This window comes from Bactrocera tryoni, unplaced genomic scaffold (genome assembly GCF_016617805.1).
Source record: "Bactrocera tryoni isolate S06 unplaced genomic scaffold, CSIRO_BtryS06_freeze2 scaffold_517, whole genome shotgun sequence".
In the NCBI taxonomy this organism is placed as follows: Eukaryota; Metazoa; Arthropoda; class Insecta; order Diptera; family Tephritidae; genus Bactrocera; species Bactrocera tryoni.
Genome location: NW_024396204.1, coordinates 215,596 through 235,254, shown reverse-complemented (window position 1 = coordinate 235,254; position 19,659 = coordinate 215,596). Strand labels below are relative to the sequence as shown.

Here is a 19,659-nt window from a genome sequence, read left to right as displayed (position 1 = left end):
GTTGAAAACTCTCCCTGAACCCCATATATGTATGCATGTATATAAGAAACAAATTTTTGATCGATGATTAGATAAATAGCTCCTCAATTAGCCTTATCTAGCTTTACAGGATAATTGAAAAACATATACATACATATGTGTAAATGTCCCATCGAGAAAGCAATATTTCTTTAAATGAATGTGATATATAAAAACATACCTAATAAAATACCTCAAATTTAAATGCTAAATGGATAAGCTATCTAAACTTACATTTTAATCACTTGCGTTAACTGACTTTATGTGCATGGTATTAAAAGAACCAGTGACAATTTTAACTTTTCGGGTGCAGTAATCCAGGACAGTAATATTAAGGGAAAGATTAAAAAAATTTATACATGTTCTTAATAATTCATATATGCATATATACATATGTACATATGTACGTGTATATGATATACATAAGTACATACATATGTACGTATAATCGTACTTGTCCTTTGTTCTCTTAAAAACTTTCCATTGTGTACTCTCGTATATGTTTGAAGTGGTCGCCACTTATCCTTCATAATGCAATTGAACAACACCTGCTTCCCTTACATATATTGATTAGTTAACATCCTCCATAAATGCATACATATGTAACAGAAAAAAAACGGACAAAACATACTTAGATACATTTAGTTTTTAGAATATGTGAATATTTTTCTTATTTTATAAAAATAATTGAATTAAAAAAATTAGATTGCGAAATCCGACGAAAGCCAGACTTCCGTTATTTTATAAAAACTGAAAGTTCTTCTGTGTATACCATAAGTAATAAGGAACAGCCTGGGTCTCTGTTCTGGTTACTTAGGCAGATAACAGAAGGTAAGAATTTATAGAATAGTACCTTAAATTCGTTAAAGTATAAAGTTAAAAAAAATGTGCTTACCGTGTTAGATTAGGTGCTTTGTTCCAAGTTTTATCTAGCACGATCTATTGCGTATTACTTAGCCTCTAAAGGGGGGACATTACTTACCATATTATATTATACATATTTAGATTTATACATACTGAGACTTAATCACCTTCACTATTATTGTGAATTAGTTTTGTGTTTAGCCCCAAATTGTTGGTATACCATGACTAGATGAGTTTCGAATTTAAGCTTTAAACTCAAACTGTATATTATATCTATCGGAAGTTTATACAAAAAGTTAAATCAAAGTAACATTGGCGCTGAAAAACAGATTTTAAAGCAGCTTGTTAAAAATAAAATAATGTGATCCAAATATTACCGGTTGACACATAAATTAATACTATATTCGTTTGCATATAAGCTTTTATATAAACTCAGAGAATGCGACTCATAGAGAAAGAACGCAACCACATTTTTTAAGGCCCTAATTTGTTTATAAGCTGGAGTTTTGTATAAAAAACTGATTGCATTCTATTGTAATGTTCACATGGTATAGAAACTGAACATTTTATTAATAAAACTATAAACAATTAAACGTTCATATTTTATTTATTTTATTGTCACAAGTTTCTCAAATTTGAATACATAACATCAGTTAGAATATATGTATGTATGTATGTATATTTATATATATGTACATATCTATGTATTTATATAATTTTCAATTACTTCTCTGCTAGTTACTTAGCCAAACGTGCATGTACATATGTATATGCATATGTATGACTTAATATTATCCGAAAAATCAAGGGTAACATAAGTTTTATGCCGCCAGACCCTAAACCACGACCTACCTAGTGAAAATCTAAGCATTTCTTTCAAAATATTTAATATTTGTGTGTACGTTTGTTGTTTGTTTGTAAGATAAATATAATAATTTTCACATGCATATACAGGTAGTCTCTCTTTTCTCCATTATAAGAATACACATTTACTCTGTTTTAAGCTTTACATACGTATGCACGTCTCTAAGTTTGTAATCGGCAATAAGACGTGTCGAAGCTGATTATATTTAATTTATATAGCCCGTTAAATAATGCTTATGTACCTTTTATTTAGTACGCATTTAAACGTCTACCAGGTAACACCATTAAGTGATCGTGGATGATTCGGGTAACGTCGGACTGCAAATTATATCAATTATAACGAATTTCCATGTACAGATTTCAATTTCCATTAATGTCATTGCAAGCCATTCGTTGCAGAATTTAATTGAGCACCTTAGTAGATTATTTAATTAGATCCAATATCAAAGATCTAACTACATAAATGAGTTTAATTTTGTTTGATGTTTATACAATAACTTAAATAAAACAATTATAATTATGAACTATAATCTTGAATATCACATACATATTCGTAAAACACAAATTAATAATTCACTATTTTTCTGAGGTGTTTCACCTTATGGCTTTAAATACGAATACATACATACATGCATATGAAGGTAAGTGCCAGTATGTGTATATGTAAGAATGAATGCAGTAATAGATTGATGCATATCAAATCGGTAACTGACGTATGTACATTTTGCTACATACATATGTACTATATAACCGCAATAAAATCATTGTACACCTCCTTATACGAGAGAGGCTAAATCTAACGACTATCAAAGATATGCATACTTAGTACATATGTATGTATGTACATACTCTTCGCATTCCACATGTTCCTATATTGAGGGCTTATTTCATCGATAAGCTGTTGTACTAACTTATGTATTGAAATAATATGCTCATTTTATCGCTGTTAATGAAAATGTTTTTTTCAATATACATCCATATGCATGTATATTTTTTCAATATATGTATGTACTTATATTTTTTTCGAAAGGAGTGTCCTGCGTACCCTAATTCTTGTGAATTTTTAAGGGATATAAATTTAATTCTGGTAATGAAATATTTTGTATATAAATACTATTAGATCCGTGCTCGCGTTGCTGTTACTATGGTATACATTAACTACTATTATAATAAACTATTCAAACAAATTATTAATAGAGGTGAAAGGGTTACTGTCGGTATAAGAATGGATTGTTCCTGAGGTTTAATTTTGAAAATGGTTGGTACTAATATTTGCCAATAGTAAAAATAATGAATTTCCGAAATCTAAAGTGAAATATAGGCATGGCGAAAGGTTAATCAATGGGAAGATATAGTCTTCTGAAGATTGGTCTGCTGCAAGAAAACCATTTCTTTATTAAATTAGTCGAAATGAGTACATTCACCACCAGAAATCTTGCATTGTTTCATGTAATGCTTCTAGTGATTGCTGAGGTTTGATCTTTATACTATTGAAACATGTTACGACTGAGTATAATAGTTTTGTTCACCTAACCGTTATTTGTATCAACTAAGAATAATCGAGTATAGAGTATATAGCATTATATAGTATGTATACTTATATCAAGATGACGAGACGAGTTGAATTTTGATTGACTGTACTTATGTCGGTAACTCTGTCCAAGCATGCTGTTACTCAAGCAAAAATTGAGATATCTTAATGATCCGTAAATGATAAATTTACCTAATAAAAGATTTTCAAATTTCCGGTTGGTCTTATACCGTATATTTACTGATAATAGGTAAGATACCTTAGCAAAATTTACTGAACATATAATATTGGATATGTTTTAGTTTAACGCCGGAAATATGTGAAATTGTTTATATGTACCACAGAAATAATTTCCGTTCTTCTAACAAACCTTAAAGTGAGTTATTAATGGTATAGGCCTGTACATGAATAAAGTAAATCTAGACTTTGGTCTTACTCTCATTTTCGTAATATAATTTCGATCTTCTGGCGTCTCTTGGGATTGGTTTATGTTGTATATATCTCATTTAAGGCTATAATTTCCTCGTCGAATAATGAATGTTGAATTCTTTCGCAATATTTTTTAATATGAAGTTTTGCCAACACTTGAATGGCCTGGCTTTAATCCTTGCAAAAAGCAAAAGCAATAAATGTTCGGTTATACCCGAACTTAGCCCTTTCTTACTTGTTTTATTTTTTATTTTGAACATATATTTATGTTCAGAAATATGTTTTTATACTTTTGCAACATGTTGCTACAGAGTATAATAGTTTTGTTCACTTAGCGGTTGTACGTATCACCTAAAACTAATCGAGAAGATGTAGGGTTATATCAAGACGATAAGACGAGTTGAAATATACTTGTCCCCATATAACTGACTTCACGCCATATGATTGATGATTGTATGTTAGGTACCTTAATGAACCCCGGGAACAGTTTTTAATATGGACATACATATATATTAGAGTTAATAAATAAAATCATATACTACATATGTATGTATAATGACTTTCGTTTTTACAACAAACCTTATGACCGACAGTCAGTGTATAAGTTACATATAACTATATATACATACATAACTTAAGGTATTTCCCTGGCTTTGATTAATGCAAATTGCAAGAGTTCCTTACTTGTTTATTATTTGTTTTTACTTTTCAAATAATTAAGTTATAAACTATTCAATTTTTAACCTGGATCAAAGTGACACAGTGTGCTAAATTTTACTAACATCAGTTCAGTAGTTTAGGAGTTTACCCCGGATAAACAAAGGAACACGTGATTTTATGTAGATAACATTTTTAATTCGTTCCCTTTGCGTATCAACCACATTCGAGACTAATTACATTTATTGTTATTACTTACATATTTATCATATATTAGTATTGTACTCTTAACACTGAGTATGAACTCTTTTCTACAATATAAATGCATCTTAACATAGACCCTTAGTAAGTGTTGCCACAGAAAAATTGATGTTTTTACCAAAATCTTCTTTATAAGTCATGCACATCTTAATACGGTGCCTATGTACAATATGCATTCCGACAATTAATATGTAAGGAATGCCTAAATAACTACATAAGAATTCAACGATGAAATACAATCATACTTGGTATATTATCTCCTCATAATTTCGATAATAGACACTCTTAGCTTTCTTACTACAAAATCACTATATTCATCGTACCAGTGTTGAAGAAAGGTACACAGATATCACTAAATTTTAATACTAAATCTACATATACCGGATGGAAATATAGCATCCCAAACTTTGCACGTTCGAACAAGGACCCTTTAGTCGCACTATTCGGTTTTTGTAAACGAGCGGACGCCGTGGAAAGGCAAAGGGGCCATACCGTTGGTGCTCAGGTGGTACGGTTCCTGCTTGTAGCAGTTGACTGCCACGCAATTTGGCTTTCGTATTCATTTCGAAATTCTTTTCATGGTTGCAATTGTGCTCGGTTTCAAATGAATATTTATAATACGTTTGGAAATTTGAATTTTATGCGCATAATGGAAATATGAATAAGGATATAAATTAGATAACAAAAAAATTTTGTGAGCACCGCGTACATGACACGACAAGAATTTGATTAGAAAAGGAATGCAGTAAATTGTCCGGTTCAAGTTGCCGGGTTCGTTTCGCTCATGTGAACGCAATTACCCAGCGGGATATGGTAGACATTGGTAAGCGAGCAAGGTAAACGATGCAGCATGATTGTATCGCTTACTGCGACCGATGAAAATTAACACGACGATGTCCTACGAAAAGTAACAGATCACCTCTTTCGCTTACCATAGGGACGATGAATTCTTCGATGCGAAGAATTAACGAAGAATTCTTCTATGCCACAGTTAACGGATAATTCTTCGAAGCCAAAGTTAACGGAGAATTCTTCGATGTCATAGTTAACGAAGAATTCTTTGATGCCACAGTTAACGTACAAAAACTCACCTTATAGGCCACTCACACATTTTGTTTAAAAGAAAAACGCACTAGATTCAATACAATCGTTATAAAGGTTTTATTTTTTGCGAAATGCACTTAAAAATTCTTATAACAAAATGTGTTTAACTGAACTGAATTATTACAAATTGAAATAGTTTAAAAACGTTAAATACATATTATATATAGAGTATATAAAATGATCAAAGGTTGAAAACAGCAGGTTTTAAAAAACGTTAAATGTATGTATGTACACGCGGGTAACTAGCGGAAAGAACCGGGATGCTGCGAAAGTGGAGATGTTGGTCGAACGACGTCGTAACGAAGAAAGGTGCGCGAGCTCCTTTCTCGTTCCTTTTTGTTCGAATTAGTATGCTGCTTTTAATTTTGTGGCTGAGTCTCTTTTCGTTTTTCATCCAAGCAACGAGATTTGAAGAAACGGCCTTTGTTTTTTCGAGAACACTCTTTTATTTTTTATTCTAAGTTTAAACACAAAAAAATAAACAAAATTTTTAATTAAAATAGTAGCTCACCTGATCACGACCAACTTTTTGCTTGATGATTTGACGAAATAATGAAAAAATTTACTTATAAATTTTATTCCATCAATTTGTATTTGTCGTTTTTCATGTACTTACTTGATTTGTAAATATGAACACTGTAGAATCTAGCCGTATAGCTTACTTTTATGCATTACCTGGTATCGAAGAATTCTACATAGAATTTTCTTCGAAGTATTCTTCAAGAAAAATGTAAGCGAGGTTCCGCATAGCTTACTTTTATGCATTACCTGGTATCGAAGAATTCTACATCGAATTTTCTTCGAAGTATTTTTCAAAGAAAAATGTAAGCGGTGAACCATTATCCCGCTGGGTAGCGACATAAAAAGAGAATTTGCCAACAATGAGCGACAAAAGAGTCCATGTGTAAAGTCTTCATGCGTGAACTTAGCCTAATGTTCAATCAGAATACGGTCCAGTATGTGCAGCATCCAATTTGAAAAAACTATCTGACGTGTATATAAGTACACAATTTCGCGCTACTAAAGAATTGTTGAGAGGGTTCAGTAGGGCATAATCATAAAGCGTGATCTCTCATATGCAAAATTATAGTTCTAAACTGCATTTCAATGTCTGTATATGTACATACTTACATACACACACTTAATCATGCCAAGGCTCATGGCACAAATTTCATTTGCAATTAAATTACGGATTTCGGAACAAATTTCACATTCAAATAAAATTTTACAACTTTTTTTCATTTCAGCCTGAATTTTCTCAAATAATTTTTTAAAACTTCACGAAGATTGAAATGATTTGAGTCGCAAAGACATAACTAAAAGTAGGAGAAAGAGTGAAAACATATCTATTTAAAATTGGAATACCACCGACCAACGTTTAACCGTCCTTTCTTCAACAATCAATAAATGTTAAGCATAAGGGAACCATTGGTTAACAGCAACAAAAATCAGTTAAATACATATCAAGTGTAAAACGTACCGAAACTAAAATGACCACAAATCAGACAGATTTGCATCTGAAAAAAATTTCTGGAAGTAAACATTCGGATGCAGGAAATGTGGAAGGTAATTTAAAATATCAATTTATTTGGATTTACCAGGAACCTAAATGATCAAGTAGCAACAAAATTTTACCAAAAGCTAAATATAGCATATGGCGCAATGTTAATATGGAGAGATTGAATATACTATATACTATACTAACAATATAATTAATTAAATTGTTTTTTTTTTTTTATTTTGCGGCTGAAGGGGTGGAGAATGCCTTCCGTATCATCGGTGCTATCGTCACAGCAGCGGTATGTGCCACTTGCAGGTCACTAAAAACCCCCCCTCTAAGGAACCGTCGTCCCACCCTGGGTCCGCGTTTGCATTACTTTAGGGGGGGTTCCATTTTTCTCATTAAGAGATTTACATCTGCGCACCTGCGTCCAGGTCCCGCTTTTTGCTGCGTAACAAGAGTGCAGCGAGTTTCTTGATAATCCCCCAGTTTACTTCACTCTCCAACATGACGCTGACTAAATTGTCCGTGTTTATTGGGCCAACCAGGTCCTCTACGGCGCTGCGTTCTCCTTGCCAGCGTGCATATTCGAAGAATATATGCATGACGGCTCTTCGACTTTTCCCATTCTGTCGAGGTACTTTTTGAAGTACCCGTGACCGGATAACAGCTGGGTTTGTAAAAATCTACCGCTCCGAATTTTCGGCCTGTCCATGAGTCTAGATCTTTTATAAGCCTGTCCGTCCACCTGCCGCGGCTTTCGGTCGGACACTGTTCGGTAGGCTGATGCAACTCTGAGGGCTGCAATGCGGTGCACTCTGGCCGCTACCTTACGCCGGTTTTCCTTTTTAAACACATCTGCCCATATCTCAGCTCCGTATAATAAAACGCTGATTGTTGTCGACATTAGGAGCATTCTTTTTTCTTGACTGGGGCCTCCTATGTTGGCCATTAGTCGGTTCAGTTGAGAGGTGATCTTCGCTGCCTTTCCTGCGGCGTGCTGGATTTGTACCCAGAAGGTTTTTCTGTCCTAAGAATATCCGTAGTCGTGTGCATGCTTATCTCGAGAGGTATGTATGTGCTTGTTTGTTAGCAGCAGTAGCTCTGTTTTCTCCGTAACGAGCTGGAGGCTGTGTGAGTCGAGGCATGTTTGCGTCCGTATCATGACCTGGTTCAGCTTTCTTTGCGCTTCTTCTGGAACCCTTGCTGTGATTACTGCTGCAATGTCGTCCGCGTAGCCTATTAAATACGATTCATCTGGCATTTCTAGTTTTAATATAGCGTCATAGCTCCTTGTGCTGCTCCTGACGTGACCGCTATCTGTCGTGATCCCTCTTTAGTTTCGTACAGCAGTTTCCTGTTGTTAAGGTAGCACCGCACCACGGCCCTGAGGTAGTCGGGTACCTTAAAGCTTTTCTCGAGAGCGTCGATCAATAACATCACTTAGGAGTCGTTAAAGTATTTCGTGACGCTTCTTTGGGGGGAGGGAAGCTCAGAATAATCGGTATTCATTCACAGCTGGCTCACGTTCACTAAGCTATAGCAATCACTGCTTTGTTGTTAGTTCAGTCGAAAAATAGTTTTTGAGTCAAAGTGAGAAGTGTTTTGTGGTAACTTATTTAAGAGTTAAATTTTCTTCGTCACCCTTGGGCCCTAGAGTAGCAAAAATATCGAATATTCTGACTACTTTGAAGGCACTATTATGCATTTCTGAGGAAATAATAAACTTCTACCAATTACGTAGAGATGTTTGTAAATATGTTACACTAGCTGACCCCGAAGCCGAAATTATATGCTTTGAAATGAAAAAAAGTTGAAATTATATTGTGTCGAAAATGATTTATTTTCGATTTTTCTACATTTTTTTAATGTAGAGCAGCTTAATAAACATAATTTTTTTGATTTCTGTTCTGGTGCGTAAATATACAAAAAAGATGGGTTTCCAACTCGTCAACACGCCACATACATATATCTGGCCAATTTTCCCTGGAAATTGAATACGTTTGAAATGAAATGGCTGTCCCTTGTATTCGATAACTGCGTCATAATCAGTCGGGTTCCATTACATAGTTTCGGCGCATGAAGATTGTGAAACATAATAATGACAGATCCAACTTTGAGACGCAAATGATGCTGGGGAATACCAAGGCTCTCCAAAGAATTTGGAAATTCCACTGGATAATTTACGGTTTCTTCTTTCTTGTCAAGACGATCGATCGATTTATATGAGCGCAAACCTCCCGAAATTTGACTTTGAATCTTCCAGTTTAAGTCATTAACGTCGGTATTTTTGGCAACTAAAATTGCGCGTGCACTCAAGCTATCGCAGTTACGATAATTTGGCCAATGTTCGGATAAACATTCGTGATGAGTTCATCTTCCGTTGAAGTGAATTGACAAAACGGAAGTATCAACCGAAATTTGCCCATTTCCAATTCTTAGCGAATACAATGTAAAATGTCATCGGCAATGTCATTTTTTCGTATCCCATAATTAACGCGAATTTGAAGACTGATATGTCGAAATGATCTTCGCGGAAACTATGCGAACTTCAGTGGCATGCGAAGTAACTATTGCATTGTCCTTCGTCTGTTTCCAGTGATTAGCATGTTCCAGCAAACGCAACTGCTGGCATGCTTCTCAAAAAGTTGCACACACTCTACCATTCACAATACGCAATGACTTAAATGAAGTCGAACCGCGAGACGCACAACAGTCGGAAAACTTTCATGAATTGCAAGAGTAAATATCCTACAAAGCGCTTTATTGCGGTTCACATATCGACCCATTTGATACTGCTGATCTCATATTGTTCAAGGCCAATAACCGCTATGTTGCTTTCTTTGGTGACGTACTTGCAAACGTATTTGATCGATTTCACCAATCTACAATATTCAACATTGACATGAGTTTTGAATGTGAATTAGACAAAAGTGGCGAATATGGTACGATCCATATGTTTTCAACTTCGATGTGTTGTTAACGTCGATATTCACGCCTCTAAATGCTAAATGTTCTGCCATTGTCGTCTGGTGAGCGACGCCGATACAGTGAATATCCGTCATTTCCCATTTCCGTTTCCGAAAGAAAAGCACATGAGTAGTGTTTCGTGCATTTATTGCCAGACATACAAACCAAAGTGGGATTGTAAGGTTCCCAAAGTCCATGAACCATATTGGTTTTCACCACTTCGTATAATTCTGGATCTATCTCTGAATCAGGCATTTCCGCTGAAATGATTTCATCAATTTGATCTGGTGTAATCACCATCCGCATCGAAAGAAGAATGTGTGCGTGCGGCAACACGCAACAGAATACATTCAGCATCTAACAGCACCATATATACATACATACATACATACCATAGATTGCTTCAAGATAAAGACCATCAAACATCGCAGCTATTGTTTAAAAAGTCGTGCTGTGATATCGTTACGACCGCTAGCTGATTGACCGCGATCCATAATTCCGCACGTATGTCATCGCATTTTGGGAGTACTTCTTGCCTTTCTTTGGGCTGCCATACGTTGATGACAAAAAGAACGCCGACAAATATTAGCGCGACCTCTTCGTGGCTTCGTAACAAATTTCAATCAGTAATTGATCACTTCGTCTGAAACACACATAAAGTTTTCACTGAATAATTTTTCCTTTGGATAGCCCGAATAAAAAAGCAAGCGACCGCAATTGAACGATTCAAATAATTTACAAATCAAAATATTGAAACAAAACAAACAAAAATTGAAAAAAATGTGTATAAAAAATGTTACTTTTTGTAATTGTCCAATTTTCCGACTTCTCCTCATGAAAAGTATAAGGTATTTGTTTCTAAACCTTTCCCGATCCACAACAAACAACCTTTAAAAATTTCATCAACCGTTCTCTTAGTGTTACTAACAAACAAACATTCATTTTTATATACTTACATATGTACATATGTATGTATGTATGCAAAGTTTGTATGGGGAAAAGAAAAAGGCTGTTTTTAGGGGTTTTCCGGAAATTATTCGAATTTTTCTCGCCGTAAAAACCATCTTTGAACTTCAACGAACATTTAAGAAAAAGGATTGGCCAAATTGGTCCAGGCGTTATTGAGTTATGCGCGTACATACAGTTTGACGATTCATTTTTATTTATATAGATATGTATGTACATAGTATGTAATGTACACACATACATATGTATGTATGTAAATCTGCAATTAATATCTTCACATTTTTACTTATAGCGCATATTTATAGGAATGGACTACATACAAATATTTTGAATTCTTTAGTTGCAGAGATCAAACTTTATAAACGCCGCTGGGTCGTTCTATTCCTGTTTGTGTTTTACTCGGGTGCAAATGCGGCTCAATGGATCCAATACAGTATTATCAACAATATTATTGTCAAGTAAGTTTTCTTTTGTAAACGGTATATATTGTATATTAAATGGGTCTTTAATGTTCTCCAATTTGAATTAATCGCTCATTCAATTAACATGAATTTTAAAAACATTTGCTTATTGATTAAACATACATACTTACATATGTATGTATGTATACAAATCTCTCAAAAACTAAAAAAAATTACGAATTATGGAAATAAAATTTATCTTATGTTATTGAAATGTAATTATTACATTCCTTGGCATTTGATGAACAATTTTTCGGTTTGTATTGACACAAACACCTATGTATGTAAGTACATCTATATATAAGTGTATGTACATATGTAGATAAATAAATAGTACAATATTGAAACATACACAGCTACAATTTGTAACGCATAATATTTTATACATACTGCTGTTAACTTATTGTTATATTTTCAGATATTATGGCATTAATGATAAGTGGGTGGATTGGACTTCAATGATATACATGATAGTTTATATACCACTAATTTTTCCGGGAAGTTGGTTTCTTGATAAAATGGTAAGAGGAAATGAAACAGAAGTAGAAAAATATATATTTTATTTGGTCCAAGCACGCATCACACCTCGAAAAAAACAAATAAACAGTCATTAGTGACATATTCAAAAGTAACTGTGAAAAGCTAATTAAGTTTTATCTAATCTATCTATCTATCCAATTTTTTATTCAAAATAGATTTAAGATCCAATGTTAGACAGTTTCATCCAAACCTTAAACACAAAACTTACAATACTGCTGTTCGACAATGTAAAGGTGTCAACAATTTTTTTATTATTTGAAATATTAACGCAAAACTGAACCAAAAACTGCGAAACTAATACAGTTTAAAATTATTGTGCAATATAAAATAATATAAAAACAATAATTTCCTAACATTGTTTTATTTTGCGCATACTAAATGTTCACAGGTGTTCTTTAAATATCCGCTTAAATTTACTCAACTCACTTTTACTAATTGAATAAAAAGTTTTTTCTGTTTATAAATTTAAGACAAAATTAATTATTCTAATTTAAATAAAAAATGAATTTAACTTTATAGTTAAATTATCATGCACGAAAAATTTTGTCGCAGGGCCAAGAGGAAAGACGAAGAGCTCCGAGTTGCTTGTATTTTTATTCACATATTCGGAATCTAGAATTTTAACATATATTTTTTGTGTGTAATATACTGTATTCATACTTGCATGTATGCATTACATATAGTATATATGTATATACATATAATTCTTTATGCGTGTAATATGCAATTTTAAAAAATGATAGATCAAAATTAGCTAGTGAAAAATATGTTTGTACCCCACGTATATGATGCGTACAAGAATATGAGGAGTGTGAACTCAATGGGCAACAGCAAAACATAATTTTCCAATAACGAGCAACAATATTCTTCGTATGTGAACCCTATCTAACTTGCTACTTTCAGGGGCTGCGGATAACAGCATTGGTCGGCATTGTTGGCACATGTATTGGCTCATGGATTAAAGTATTTTCTGTACAACCGGATCTTTTTTATGTCACATTTATTGGTCAGACTATTGTCGCGCTAGCCCAGGTTTGTATTAACATGACATGACAAAATATTATATCCATACATAATTTGTTACATTTATTGCTATATTCAAAATTTTTGAGATGATAGAAATTCTTTGCTAGGACATCGATATTTAATTTCCACTATTTTTATATTCTAGCAACATGTTGCTACAGATTAAAATAGTTTTGTTCACCTCACAGTTGTGAAATTTTTTGTGCAAAAAATAAGTAAATAGGTAAATATTTTTGTTTTAAATTATCAATTGTTATTAAAAATGATATAACAGATCTATGTAATGCTTTTTTCGTAAAATAACATCAGGTTTGTAAGACCTCTGAATAATTTTACATTTTACATATTAATGGCATCACTACTCTCCACCGTCAACTCTACTGTCGTCTCTTCTGTCGTCGGCAAATATAAAAATATTTTCAAGTTAGCGAGAGCGACAACTGGCGCCCTGCAGTCGTGTAGTCGTGCAGCTGTCTAAATAACTGTGTCCTTAAGAACGTGTGTATTTTAATATTTGACAGATGTCGCTTGCAGTCTGTCGCGCTCTATGTGTTCAGCACTTGAAACTTCATATGCGCGTTCCCTGTCAAAAAATTACAAGTTAGCAGATGGGCGTATTCGGACTACTGTCACATCCACAATACGACATTAACCGAAACGCTATAAAGTGCCATAACTAAGCACGAAAATAAGATATAAAACTCTAATTTGGCACAGGGGATCACTGTAGCAAGGGATATCTGTGATCAAAAAATTTTGAAAAATTGGGCGTGGCCACGCCCTCTAATAAGTTTAATGTATATGTATTATCAGGGCTCTTGTCGACCATGTGAAAATGGATGAAATCTGAAGATAAACCTGTTCACTCCCCATATAAAGGTATCAGGTGAAAGCTCGCCTTAGCCCCATATAACTAAAAGAGTATGAAAAGTTCGGTAATGCTCGAACTTAGCCCTTCCTTACTTGTAACTATTATTTTCCAAGCTAAAATGTGATATTTAAATTTCATTTAAAGGTATGCATATTGTCATTGCCAGCACGCATCGCCGCCGTTTGGTTTGGGCCTCATCAAGTATCGTCAGCGTGTAGCGTGGGAGTATTTGGCAATCAAGTAAGTACTATTTATCTAACTCAATTATGACATAATGCGTATATTTAATTTATTTCAAAACGAATATTGCAATTTTAGTTGCGGAAGTGATAGTGTAATGTTGTAGGAAATAAATACGCAAAACTGATTATTGCAGTATGTTTCAAAATTGAAACGAAAGCTACTACACAGCTTTACAAAATCCCTGGATATCTTAGAAAATGATCTTTTTGAGGGAGTATTCTAGTCTAGACGCATGAATTTTAGGCATTTTTTAAACTAAGATAAAAAAATGAAAAACATTTTTACTATCCACTTTCTTATATGTTTTTTATTGACATTTTAATTATATAAAAAAAATTGCACAAAAAAAAACAAAATTCGTCGAGATACGGGCCGGTGGAGTGGGGGCTTCAAAAGAAACGGTGCGTCCTGGTTGACGTGATTTCAACCGTTATAGAGATCTAAAACACAAAAAACAAGAAGATTCTTCATAAGTAAGGATGTCGTTATGGGGTTGACCATTTTCAAAAAAAAATAATAATAACAAAATGGCGTCGACTTGAAAAAAAATTTTTTTTTGACCCGATTTTTTCGACCTTTTCGAATTTTTTAAAAATACTTCAAATCAAAATTTTTGCAAATCCAAGGCAGACACGATAGGGCATTGTATAAAGAAGATATATACGACATTTTAAAGGAATCGGTTCAGTAGAACTTGAGACATCATGTCAACCACCTCAAAAAAAGTAGTTTCGAGAAAAACGCGTTTAAAGCTTAGGAGACAATTCTAGTGAACACGGACGCCTCGTCACAAAATCGGCTGTATCTCACAGTAGTCACAGTACGAAAATGGGAGAAACCTAAAACCACACAAGCCTCCCATATAAACAAATTTTAAATTCCATTTAATTTTTTCACCTTTCAGTATATAAAGTTATAAGAATATATCGGGAAGAAACTTTGCACAAATAGTACCTCTAAGGTAGGCCATATCGCGTCTATAATTTGTTAAAATCGAACCAAAACTGTTCAAGCACCCACTTACCGAATGTGTGGTAAAATATCGATTAATCTGTGACATATGTTATTGAAATCTGGGAGAATGTTTTTTTGATAATAATATACCCTAGCGCCGAAAATCGGATCAGTACTTCCTTAGCCCCCATATGCCTAATATAAAGACTTTCGAACTTAAAGTTGACTTTATACGACATATGTACATATATCGACCAAAATGTGAGTTGTTTTAAAGGAATTGAGAGAGAGAGAGAGTTTTTTTCTAATAACAGTGTATCTTCGTGCCTGAAATATGTATATAAAATCGCGAGAAAACTTGCCTTAGTCCTCATATAACTGATATCCAGGATTTTGAAACGTCCCGCTTAACCGACACGAGAACAAAATACAATCGACGATGAATTTCCCGATAATGAGTAGTAAAGCGTTAAGTAATTGCAATTAGAAATAAAGATAAGTGTATAGCCATTAAATTGGGACTCTTATTTAACAATCGAACTCAAGAGTGAGTTACAAAGTAGACGATTTATCCAGAAATCCGTTACAATATGTGTATTGGAGTTACCCTAAAATCCCCGGCTTTGATCTTTGCAAATTGCAAGAGCATGAAATGTTCTGTTACACCTGAACTTAGCCCTTCCTTACTTATTTTTGAGTATTTGTACACATAACCTCGCTTCAAAGCAGAATTCAAAAATTTAAACTTCAAAAAAATTCGTGGTGTACACTTTTAAAAAATTCAAATAACCTACGAAATATACGAGTAAATGTTAATTCCTTCAATTGCATTTTCAAAGCACTTGAATTTTATTTAAAAAAATATTTAAAAAAATCCATAATCATACGACATTTACGAAAAGAAAATTGTATTCAAAATAGATGTCATCATAGAGATATTTCTAGATAAAGTGATCATGAATGTTATACCGGGTTACACAATTTACGCAGACACATTTACAATGAGTGAACATAGTTAGTATGTACATAAGTATAAAAAGATTTGTACAGGTCTGTAAACAAATGTAAATATTTGTTTGAAAAATGCTGTTGAAATTTATGTTTATTGAGCTTTATTCATATAGACAAACATGACATCCCATGCTGATAATAACAGGACAGTTTTAAGAGATAACCGATTAGTTTTGGATTTTTCACATCTAGGTAACTTTTTCTAAATCTAGAGCGAAGTTTCAAAAAAAAAATGGCTATAGGCCATTTAAAAACGGAAAGACTAAGTGTATTATTATTTTCGAGTTTTGATTAAAATTGTATTCCCTTCTACACTTTTAGGTAGTTAATAACGCAAATGGAAGCCTATATAGTTTTAGATCGATATCTCAAAGCCTAATCGAACGACGAACATTTCTATATTGACTCGTTACGCTGAGCGTTTATATATATATATATATATATATATCTAAACATTTTAGTATAAGGCAAACTTAATATTCATGACGGATAGTCCTTATAAACGTTCACTTCCCATAGCCGGACAAGTTTCATGAACACAACGTTTTCACTAATATTTCCATACAAAATCAATTCCTATAATCGGACAAAAGTATGTTTTAATGACCGGACATGGGCACTATTTAGGTAATATTTCGTTTAAATTATCTCTGATAAACAGACAAGACTTCATAAAATATGTAAACAAAATTTTGTACAATTTGTTTTTTAATTTTTATTAATTTGTGAAGATATGCTACAGTTTTTTACGAACAACACGCAAAAGTATCACAGCAAACAAATTAACTTGCGTTGGCGCCGTATTTTATTTTTTATTACATAGTTCAGTAGAAATATGTATAGTTCGGAGTTCCAGCCCTTAGAGTCAGAGAACACATTTTAAACATAGCTTTTTGCCACTCTCCCATATGTGGACAGCTGTGCCGGAAAAAGACCCTGTTACGGTGAGTGTCCGGATATGAGGAATTTCACTGTATACCCCTCTACTTAAGTATAAGTGCTAGCTCCTTAACCAAAACTTAATAACTAATGCTGATTTCTTAAGCACTATTTCTATAGTCTCGCGACGTGTGCAATTGGGATGTTTTCCAAACGGTTGCTTGTAAATAATACACAATAAAACGAGCAAGGAAACGCAATACTGTCACAATGTCACGATCAAAGCTGGCGAAATATACATATAATATATTCATAGACTCACTTAGTTCATTACAATATTTTGCTTTGTGACCGCGATTTTATATAACAACCAATCTAATTAGCTCAATTAGACATACATACATAGCGACGTATTTTCATAGTACAAAGTCTATTAGAGGAATGAAGATCTAGATATTATCATACACTATGTTATACTCAAAATGACATGTATGCATAATTGAATTAAGGCAATTAGGAAATATGTTTACACATTTAGAATCAATTATGTATAATCACAGATACTGTTATAAAATATCGTATAATATGTATATATGCGTCCTTATATTTTTATTTTGTTACTATATTTGGTAATATTATTTTCGTTAACTATTACTATTTATTTCCAGCTTGGCATTGCTGTTGGTTTTGTGCTCCCTCCAATTTTAGTAGGAAACTCGGATGATCTAGAAATAATCGGGAGTGATTTATTATTTATGTTCTACTGTTTCGCAGGCTTTACAACCATTTTAATGGTGCTGATGATATTTTGTAAGATGATACTTCTATATAAAAATATTTAATGAAATTAAACACTTTTTATTTATACAATTTTTTTCCTGCATTATGCCTTATCCGGTATATTGAAGCATTTTTTTAGATGAATACTGTAAACGATAATAAGAAATGGATGTGAAATGTATACAAAGTCACAAAGTTTTTGATAACGGAATAATTTTAAAATTTAGACAAGTCAAGACATCAATTTGTCTGCTGGAATTAGACGAAAAAATGCCCGTTGGCATTCTGTTGAGTCGCATTTAAAAAAATTCAAAGTTCGAAACTAACTTCAAGACATTTTATTACGATAAGCCTACAACTCAAAGCACTCTGCGATTGAAATTGAAATAAAAAAGCTTTATGCTCTCGCAATTTGTAAAGCTCCAAGATGGTGAATTATTTTCATTTTGAATCATAGGCTCATTCAGGTCCATTCATGTCCATTCCTACATTTTAATTTGTTTATATTAAAATAAACCCAACTAATTAAAATAGGATTTACGAAATATAAACAAAATCAAAATGACTGCAATTAAAATATTAATAATATCTTATTATTAATAATAAGAAAGAAGTCAACAAAAATGGGAAATATTTGCATTGTGTTTAAGAAAACATATTCACTTTATTTCATTAAAATATCACACATTTTGATCAACATAAACGGTTTCAAGTCAGGTAGAAAGCCGGTAAACAGTGTTCGACAACAAATTTCTACACAATTTTATGTAGACAACTATCACAGTGACCGAAATATTCAACATAATGTCTCCTGGAATTATATGTAGTAGATGAAGACTAGGGCGACCAATTTCACAAATTTTCGGCATTAAACTGTAATATACCCTATATTAGACGTTCACTTAATTTTGCTAAGGTATCTTACATATTGACCGAAATTGAAATTCGTATATTAGGTATTTCGGGGCTAGGGAAAGGATTGACTCGATTTTATCCATTTTTGGCATCACGATAAGTTATTAACAGAAAAACTGACTTAGTTTCATAAAGATACCTCACAAATTAACCGATATACATGCATTTGAACATGAGATCGGGTCGATTTTTTCCTATAAAATCGCGTATGCGGGAAATGTTCTACGTAAAGGTAAGATCGAGCAACTATAACACATATCACCCTTACAACTGATTATTCAGATTTTTTTTATTTTCGCCTTAAAAATCTCTTACTCGAAACCGATTTTAGACCTATGACCTCTAAGGCAAAGTTGTTCAAAATGATACTTAGAACATTTTCCGCATTTTAAGAGAAAAATCAAACCGCTCTAATGTACATCGTACTAAGTCAACCACATATTGCCACATTTTCATAGTTTTTAGATGTGATATGGCATACCTTGAAGGCACCGAAAGTGGTCCCTAAGTGGGACCCATCATCCAATCATTACACTGATTTTTATGAAGCCTTCAAACACGAACACATACATACATATCTTAGCAGTGTAATTTAATGTTTCTGAAGTATTTAATTAATGAGTTATCGCACTTTTAGTAATTTTTAACATAATCGTTATAAGGGGTGGGCGTGCATTCAATTTTACTTTAAGATTTTTACATTGACGGCGTTTTGGAAGCGTGACAATGATCAAGTTCTCTTGATTCGCCTGCACGGAAAGACGGACAGACAATCGAAACACAACTCTTCTCGTCATACATATCAATTTGATGA

At 33.2% G+C, this 19,659-nt stretch overlaps 1 protein-coding gene across 10 annotated transcripts in view; it reads left to right on the top strand.

Annotated features, from left to right (window-relative positions):
- LOC120781269 (feline leukemia virus subgroup C receptor-related protein 2) overlaps positions 1–19,659 on the top strand; it is a 28,431-nt gene that overhangs the window by 1,224 nt on the left and 7,548 nt on the right. For 4 of the 10 annotated variants that reach the window (XM_040113452.1, XM_040113453.1, XM_040113458.1 and 1 more), the window contains exons 2-7: positions 6,976–7,294; positions 11,506–11,623; positions 12,045–12,147; positions 13,070–13,198; positions 14,208–14,303; positions 17,819–17,960. In XM_040113452.1, the coding sequence (XP_039969386.1) occupies positions 7,219–7,294; positions 11,506–11,623; positions 12,045–12,147; positions 13,070–13,198; positions 14,208–14,303; positions 17,819–17,960 (664 nt within the window). In that variant the 5' untranslated portion in view covers positions 6,976–7,218. Of the gene's footprint in view, positions 1–723; positions 850–2,019; positions 2,054–2,332; positions 2,388–6,975; positions 7,295–11,457; positions 11,624–12,044; positions 12,148–13,069; positions 13,199–14,207; positions 14,304–17,818; positions 17,961–19,659 lie in introns of those variants that run through there. The other 6 variants (XM_040113455.1, XM_040113454.1, XM_040113457.1 and 3 more) reach the window with 6 other exon arrangements.